This window comes from Alexandromys fortis, unplaced genomic scaffold, assembly GCF_014885135.2.
Source record: "Alexandromys fortis isolate MF-2015 unplaced genomic scaffold, M_Fortis_MF-2015_v1.1 scaffold_133, whole genome shotgun sequence".
In the NCBI taxonomy this organism is placed as follows: domain Eukaryota; kingdom Metazoa; phylum Chordata; class Mammalia; order Rodentia; family Cricetidae; genus Alexandromys; species Alexandromys fortis.
Window position 1 is genome coordinate 4842022 of NW_026068030.1, and position 9152 is coordinate 4851173.

A 9152-nucleotide genomic window follows, 5' to 3' on the forward strand; every position below is an offset into this window, starting at 1 on the left:
GAGAGAGAGAGAGAGAGAGAGAGAGAGAGAGAGAGAGGAGAGGGAGAGAAGGGAGAGAGGGACCCGACACCCATTAACCTCAGTGGACTCTTTTCTGGACCAGGCATAGAAGTGGAATCAAGTTGTGTCTTTTTGTGCTTGCCTTATTTTACTGAGTATATTCTGTCTACAAGGTTTGCAGGTGTCAGTACTTATTTGTTTGCATGTGTGCACGTGTGTGTGTGTGTGTGTGTGTGCACTGTGTGCACTGTGTGCATGTGTGTTGGAGGCTAGAAGGCAGCTGTTGCTGTTGAGCCATTTCCACCCTATCATTTTGAGGCAGCATCTCACTGAGTCTGGAACTTCTTCATTTGGCTAGGCCACATGGCCAGTAAGCCCCAGGGGTTCAGCTATCCTTGCAGCTCCGAGGCTAAGCTTTTACATGAGCTGGGAGCAGACACACGATTTCAAACTTTGCCCATTCACATTAGTTTTTGTTTGGCTGAGGGTTTGGGTTGGTTTGGTTTTTGAGACAGGATCTCCTTTAGTCCAGGATGATCCAGACTCACTAAGTAGACAGAGAATAGCCTTGAATTTAATGTCCTTTGGCCTCTGCCCACACATTCTTGAGTACCAGATTACTGGCATTCATGCTTCCCATGTCTGTCTCCATGCAGCACTGGGGGTCGAGTCTGGGGCCTTGTGCGTGTGGACAAGCGCTCCTCCAACTAAGCTGTCAGCCCAGGCTAGTTTTGTGTTTTAGTTGACACGTGTCACACTGATGGCTACAGTGTCAGCACCACTGTGCACATATTTATTTTAATAAAGCTTTTATCCTTTGTTACTGGTTGGAAGGGCTGATAGGTCTGATTCTCTGGTCTCTACACGGCCTGCCTTCTCCTCAAGGTCACACCAGTCTTTCTGTTCTTTTGTACTGTTAGAATACCCTTTTGGGACTCGATGCCCTCCTTCAGGCCCCAGCTTGTAGCAGCCACTTCTCTGACAAAACTACCTGCATAGCCTCAGGCCAGCATGGGTGCCATTATGAAGAGGGCAGAACTCTGTCTAATGTCGGTTAAGAGTCCGGGTTAAGTAGTAAGTGCCCATGAGGCTGATGGTGCTCTAAATCTCCAGACCAGCTCCTCCTACAGCTGAGCAGTCACATGATGCTACATTCACTAAGGCTCCGAACCCCTGCATGCTCATGAATGCAGTATAGCTTTGGTTCTGCTGGGGCTCATTGATGTTGTATTTGCGCATTCATGGGTTTAGTTCAGTGGTAGAACACTTACTTGTCTGGCACGCACAAAGCCTTGGGTTTGATCCCCAGCACCACAGAAATTTCTTGTGAGCCTTCAAACATTGAAGGAGGGAATAACTTCCTGTAGGTTTAATTGTGTCCCGTGTTTATGGGAAACTATTAATGCCTTTGATGATTGGTGATCTAATTCATTAAGAAGCCATGCTACTTTCTCTGGGTGGGTTCGGCTTTGGGGTGAGGCCCGATCCTGTAGACAGTGAGCTGAGTCTCTGAAACAGCCCCTGGAGATAAGTGTTCTTCCTTCTTGCTTACCATCTTTCTGTCTCATTGCAGGACATTTTGGCACAAGTCCTACAGATTTTACTGAAGTCAAAGTTGCTGGTATGTTTGTGTACTTTGTATTAAGCTAAAAGAAAGCCTTTCCCTGGGATGTGCTTAGTAACAGTTATTTTTTTCTAGGTCTTGGAAGATGAAAATGCAAATGTTGATGAGGTGGAATTGAAGCCAGACACCCTAATAAAGTTATACCTTGGTTATAAAAAGTAAGAAAAATCTAATAGATAGCTGTTGATTTTCTCCCCTGGCATCGGGCATACTTCTGGATCAGCACACACCAGGGAAGCTGGACTCTGGGGCTTGGTGGCTGCCTGCCAGTCCTCTGTGTTGCTTTGTTTGATGCTGTTTTGGTTTTCTCTTTATTTTGAAAGTAAGTCTTCTTGGGTGACTCTTAAAGAATAATGTTTAGACCTTTATGTCTAATTATTTTGGTGTTTTTAACTTGACCAAGGTTAGGGATCGAATGTCACTTCAGTCTCAGCTCTGTGTGGTTACAAAGCATTGGTGGAGGGTCAGTTCCCAGGTGACTGGTAGCAATGACGCAGAAGAGATGGGTGTGAACCACCTTCTGCCCCAGTCCAGGGAAGCCAAAAGTCCAGTGCTGAAAGAGGGGGAGTAGACTTTTCAGTGACCTATTTCCTCTGTTGTCTTGACAGTAAGAAATTAAGGGTTAATATCAATGTACCAATGAAAACGGAACAGAAGCAGGAACAAGAAACCACACACAAAAATATAGAGGAAGACCGCAAACTCCTGATTCAGGTGACTGAACCGTGTCTGTACTGTACACTTAGAGAGATGTGTGGCATCGCGTGTGCTCTGATTGGCAGTGCTGCCAGGATGACACAGGGCTCGTGATCGCCAAAGATGACAACACCTGAAACCAGGACATGGCTCTCTGGGAATGGAATATTTTATGTACCCAAAGAAAATAATCTTATCTTCCTGCCTACACATGGGGGCACAGATAAATCTGGCAGATTGAAGAAGGAAGAGAATAGCAGAGCTAAGGGCAAGGGTGGGTCGCTTCCGTAGCCTCAGAGAGGGAATTTTTTTATTTTTTAGTGCTGTTGGCCAAAACATTTTTTATTAAAGATGTGTGTTTATTTTTAATGCGTGTTTTGCCTATATGATGTAAGGATATGTGCGTGACTGGTGCCCCTAGAGGTCAGAAGAGGGTGCTGGATCTCCAGGATCTGGACCATTGTGAGCTCTGGAGGTGCTGGGAACCCAACCCGCTCTTAACCACTGAGCCATCACTCTAGCCCCGTGGCTAAACCATTTTCATGTTTGTTCTCTTAGGATTGAAATGTGGGCAGAGCTGATTGCTTGCATCCTCTCACCTGTAGGGTACTTGTTACTTGTTATGCATGGAAGTAGGGCTGAAGCGGCCTGTGTACAGGCTGCCTTTAACTTTCCAGCTTGCTAAAGCCCTAAGACATGTTTTCCTTGTTGACTGCATAGGCGGCCATCGTGAGAATCATGAAAATGAGGAAGGTCCTGAAACACCAGCAGTTACTTGGTGAAGTCCTCACTCAGCTCTCCTCCAGGTTCAAACCTCGGGTCCCAGTGATCAAGGTACAGGAATTACAGTGTTATCCCTTCTCATGTTAGGAAAGATGTAGCAAAAGAATTAATCACTGTTTCATGAAAATGGGAACTGGTGGCTTACTCAACAAGAAACTTCAACAAAGGAAAGTCAGCCTATCTTCTTGAAATAAATATATAGAGAGGTATGGGTCAATGAGTACACCTTTGTAGTGGACACCCTAATAAGGAAAAAGAAGTCCTCCCCTATGCCTACATTTCTGTGGCAATTAGCTATCCCACTTTGTGAGCCATAATTCAGCCTTGGCTGGTTTGCTCGCTAGGAAGTAGTGGAGAGAGGATGCTCTCTGCCGTACTGCTGAGAGACTGCTGGCAGTAGGAGGGCCGGGTTGCATTATTAGGAAAGGCTTGTTCATCTGCTGCTGTGCAGGGGTTGTGGTGTATGAATGTACTACCCTGTATCTAGGGCATTGATAATCTCACCTGCCTAGTTTCTGCTGGCCATAATCGGCAGGTCTTTCCTTTTCTGAACTACTTGAGTAAGCCTCAGCCATTGGAGAGCCTCAAAGGGTGGAAGTAGATGGTGAGTCCTCAATAGTCCAGGAGGCCCAAAATATCTGAGGGACCTATTAGCACAATGCTAGTATGTCCTTCGGGTCCTGCTTCTGATGTCCCATAAAGGCACAGAACCTTGCCCAAAGGCAGTTAGACTGTTAGGAAAGGAAATTGTAGCCTAGATATGCTGCAGCACTTGGCTGCTGTCTTAGCGGGAGTTACTGAAGGACTGCAGGCAGGAAACAGTGAAGTTCCTCCTAAGCAGAAGGTGCTGAGCTCAGTGGAGGGTGGCACCTCTGTCCTGATGGCTGTTTGTGTTTCTTTCCCCCTTCATTCCCTCTTACGCCTAAAATAATGTCTAGAAATGCATTGATATTCTCATCGAAAAGGAGTATTTGGAGCGAGTCGATGGTGAGAAGGACACCTACAGTTACTTGGCCTAACCCTTCTAAAAGGGTCTGCGACCCACAGCATATAGTTCCAGTGACTAGAATGGAAACAACTCAAGTTCATAGCAGCCAGCCTGCCGCCATTTGGACCTCCCTTTTTAAAGCTGAGACCACGGTTCCCACCAGCTGGTCTCAGGCTACAGCCGGACTGCTCAGGACTGACACATTTCAGTCTAAACAGACGCCAACGCCATTTTCCCTAACTTACGGACAGAGGGGAACCGAACCTCCCATGCTGAGGCTGCATGCTACTGCACTTCAATCAGTACATTGGCTCCCTGGCTAATGCTGCCATCCGAGGCAGCACATGAGAGCGAGTCTGAATGGACCCACGTGTAATCTGCTATGGAAACCATTTGTATAGTGTGTTTCATTTTTTAATGTGTGAAAATAAAGAAAATTAAAGGATTTCTGTACAAGTTGCATTTGGTTTTAAGTTTTACTAATTTCTATATGTAAATAAAAGATTTAATGATTGTGCAAGTGTATATCCCCAGTGTCTTCCTGGAATCCAAAGGAGCTGCATTCTTTGGATTGAAAATGAAGATCTTAATTTTTAAGGCCCCTGATCTTTTTGGGCACTGACCCTTTTCCTAAGACTTTCTCAGTGCCATGAGAGCTGTGACTCCAGACTGCTACTGCTGAGCAGCAGGGACTAAGTGGATACCGAGACTGGTGTAGAAGCTGGGCTGACCACTAGGAAGCAGAGCTGGAATACAGAAGCGGAACCAACATGGGCGTGTGGCCTCCCGGTCTCCTGCTCCACAGTACTCAGGTGGCAGTTCTCCTCTGTGAGGCTACTGTGAAGTCAAAGCATCTGAATTATGGGTCAGCAGGGAGGATGCTTTTGCATGAGAACTGAGAATCTCATCTCGGGTACCTCCTAGTGAAGTTTTCTAAGGAGGCTGCCATATTCACCCCAGGCTGCCCTCTGAAGGAGGGCCCAGGCCAAGGTTCAAGGTTCTCATCCTCCTCAGATCCAGTCTAGTCCAAGGAGTTCCTCAGACCTCCAGAAGCTCTGTCACAAGGCACGGCATTGACCTTTGTCTCCCGTCTCCATTTCCTGGCCAAAGGGTGAGAGGAACACAGAGGAGGGGATAGAATCTTCTGTCTCGGCACTGTGCTCTTGGTTTCATTCTTCTCATACAAGGATGCCTTAGGGGTTCTCAAGCAGCAGCTTAGCCACCCTTACCAATCCTTCCTATGCTAAATTCTAAGCAAGTAGCTCAGAACAGCCTGGCACTGAATGCACTCAAGTTCCCATGTTTTAATTTTGGGGCAGAAGACACAGTTGTAGTTATCAATCCCTGTCTTGCATGTTAGGCAGTTCTGTGCCACTGAGTCATGTTGTTAGCCCTTCACTTTGTTTGGCATCCCAGGCCTGAAACTCCTGATCCTGCCTGTCTCCCTAGTGCTAGGGATTACAGGCCTGCCCCATCATGCCCCATCCTTCCATGCCTTTTAGTATGTCTACTTTTAAACAGTTTTACTAAGATTGAAGCCAGGTAAAAGCACGTGAACCAGTCACCCCATTCATTCATTCCCTTCCCTCTACTCTAAATAGGGCCCCAGGGCTCCAGAGACCTGAAAACTCCCCTGCTAGTTTACATACTGAATGACACTCACAGCTTGCTTGCCCTTTTAACAATTTGTTTTTGTCTTGAGACAAACACGCTCTAAAACCACCATGGACCCACTTAAAGAGGGGATGCGGTGGCGCACACCTTTATCCTGATGCTCAAGAGGCAGAGGCAGATGGGCCAATATTCCAGGACAGCTAAGGCTACACACGGAGAAACCCTGTCTCAAGAAAACAAAAATAAAACTGCACCGTGGGCTGGGCTAGGGTGGGCTCAACCTGAATCTTAGACTGCTGGTAATGAACAGTGGTGAGTTCATTTAGCTTTCTGCTCTGCTGCCGGTCTGACCCTGGTGGACTCTTACCCTTCTAGAACTGTAAACCCTCTGTAAGCTCTGTTCTAAGTCAACTTTGGGTTGTTTTATCACGGTTACCTTCTTTGAGGCTATAGGGAGGAGAGCTCTAAATTCAGGGCCAGCCTGGTCTACATAGCAAGTGCTAGATCAGCCAAGGCTACATAGGAGACCCTATCTCCCCCCCCCCAAAAAAAAAAAAAAAAAACAATCTGTTAGGTCCAAAGAAAACTCCAATTTCCAAACTCCAAAAGGCAGTCGAAATACCCAGAACTATAGTCAGGAGGGTTTCTGGCCCTTAGACAAAAGCCAGCGTTCCTCAGGAACTTGTGAAGCTGGTTCCCTCTATCAAGATGAGTCACTGCCCTTCTGGTGGAGGGGACATCTGCGCTCATGGTGGCCCCAGGCTCCCTCACACCTGGCACATTTCAAGTCCAAGCTAACATCCTAGCCCTTCTCTTCCCTAAACTCCCTCCAGCTCCTGACCTTCCCTCCCCACTGCTGTTCTTACAATCCTCCTGCTCTCTCTCCCTCTTCCCCTCCTGCTCTCCCTCCTCTCCAGGGTCTCACTGTGTAGCCCTGGCTGGCCTGGAGCTCAGATCTGCCTGCCTCTGCCTCCTGTGCAGCCTTAGGATCCCAGCACCTATGCACACAAGGCAGATTAATCCCAGTGCTATGTATGGGGCTGCCCTATATGTGTGAACTGTTGGCTATGTGCAGGGTCTCAGGAATGAGGAATCACTCCTCAGCTGTGTGACCTACTACTGAGCTCAGAAGGGCTTGAAACCCAGGCCACACAGACGGCCCAAGAAATTGTGGTGGACGTGAGATTTTTATGAGACAGAAGTCAGGGGAAGGGTGGTCAGTATGCAAAACTACTATTTAGGCTTGATGAATAAAAAGGCAAGATCTACACCCTCCTGTGTGGACCGTGTTTGTCCCCTGCTACACATGAACCTAGTGGTCTAAAGAGTTGGGCTTTTAATTTAAAACAGTTGACAGGGCTGGGGGAAATAGCCATTTCTTACTGACAGAGCTGGGGGTGGGGGACATACCTGAGACCACCAGGCAAGGGGTCATAGCATAGTGGGTCACTGCCACTGGGAACTTGAAAACCTGCTCCAAAAAGGGATGAGAACAGTGACTACTGAACCAGCAGGCTTCTGAAATTTAAACATTTTACAGTGTTTATTCTTTATTGAACATCACTGCCTACTTTTATAAACATAGATTTAGAGTTAAAAAAAAATCCAATCATAGCTGTCAGGGTAACTGAGACCTTAATTTGTCTAACCAGTGAGCATGGAACTGTCTCTAATAATACCTACCCACATAGACCAAAACAAGCTTGTTTTTCCAATTCTAGACAAAATTAAGAGAATGCTTAAGTTATTTCAGAATGTTCACATCCAGACTGTCGTGATGACAACCTGTCACAAACTAATCACATAATGTGTTAGTCTTCATAGCAGTGGCCAAACACTTGGGCAGATATTGTCAGACATGTAAAAGTTAGAGATAAGGTGATTTTCAGTACTGAAAAACAAGTGCTTCTAGGTAAATAACTACTTTTTAATATAAACTATAGAATATCCTGGTTTGGCAGCAATGACATGGTGCTTTTCACGGTCATCAGTCTGGATGAGGGGTTGCAGGCTGGCTTACCCATGCATCAGCTCTGTACACTATACATGAGCTTCAAGCTGACTAGATTTATCTAGAATTGAAGCTTATCAAATGGAGCCAACGAGAGGGCAGTCTCAGTGGGTAAAAGCACTTGCTGCCAGGCCTAATAAGGGTCCACAATATGGAAGAGCCCCAAGCCCTGAAAACAGCCCTATGACTTCTGCATGCACAGTGTACCCGCACACACTAAATCAGGATTAAAAGTAGGCTTCTATTTGTTTTTAACAACAAAAAAGAGTTCCTGTAACTGGAACGCTTGAGAGATAGGCTCAAAAGTTCAAGGTTATTCTCAGCTACACAGCTAGTTTCAGGCCAACTTGGACTGTTACACGTTTTGCAAAATCTCTACTAATAAGACCTGTGTCTGCCACATCAGGAGCTCTGCAATTTGAACCCTTCCTTCCTGCCTTTGACATCTGGAGATGAGAACCATGACCATTTGAGCTACGTCAGTAGATACTATTGATCCCATGCACTCTCCGGGGCCCTGAACATATGATACTAAACAGATGTGCTCCGTTTGCCTGTTTGAAGAAATTGCCTAAAAGAAGGTGTTATCCACCTCAGCAGCTAAATATGGCTACCTACTTTGCCCAGGGCAAGCCATGCAAGTGCCAAGTATAGAACAAGCAGCAGCCATGGGCAGCGGCTGGAGTCCCTCCTAACCTACATCAATCAATCAAAGGTTCAAGTTGCAATGCCTTATGAATTGATATGATCAGAAACGATCTTGGAAATTAACAAAGCAAGTTTTAGTATATGTGGAAGTGAAGGTTTTTAAAGTATCTTTATAAATAAAAGGCATATCTAACTCTAGAAAATGTTAACTTGGTATTAAAACTATGAACCCGAGAACTGTTGTGAACATCTCCACACTGAAGCTGTAGCAGTTGCTGTGCTGCTCTGGCCAACTGCCAAGAAAGTTCTGGTCCCCAGCAGGGATTTGGAGGGGGCTATTTTAAGTCCCTTGGAGATTTAAACTATGACCAGATTATTGATGTGTGTCTTCTGTCTCCAGAGACCATTTCACCAGGCAGGCCAGGCTGGGTTTGGGTATCCCCAACACAAACTTACCTGCCTGCCAGCATCTATAACCATGTCTGAACTATAGAATTTAAGCTGTATACGTTCTTAGAAATAACCTAGTTCGCCACAATCATCTGGACAGCAGATCTGGAGGTTACAAACCATCTGCTGACTCACTTTCCTTGCTGAATGTCCAGAACCCACACCAGTGCAGTTCACTCAAGCCTAAAAGACAAGGGTAACAATGTATCTAGACAAATGCTATGCAGGTATGTTTAATAGTTACTAAAACAACTGGAAAATCAAAGCTTGTAAGTTTTCCCCCTGTATGTAGTCTTTCTGGAATCAGCTGGCGACGCTCTATGACATGAGACTCAACA

The 9152-nt window shown here is 46.0% G+C and overlaps 1 protein-coding gene across 3 annotated transcripts in view; it reads left to right on the top strand.

The window, feature by feature from the left end:
- Cul1 (cullin 1) overlaps positions 1–4551 on the top strand; it is a 67365-nt gene extending 62814 nt beyond the window's left edge. For all 3 annotated transcript variants that reach the window (XM_050164406.1, XM_050164404.1, XM_050164405.1), the window contains exons 18-22: positions 1574–1621; positions 1700–1782; positions 2233–2338; positions 3041–3154; positions 4042–4551. In XM_050164406.1, coding sequence (XP_050020363.1) covers positions 1574–1621; positions 1700–1782; positions 2233–2338; positions 3041–3154; positions 4042–4122 — 432 coding nt within the window. In that variant the 3' untranslated portion in view covers positions 4123–4551. The remainder of the gene's footprint in view (positions 1–1573; positions 1622–1699; positions 1783–2232; positions 2339–3040; positions 3155–4041) is intronic.
- The last annotated feature ends 4601 nt before the right edge of the window (positions 4552–9152 follow it).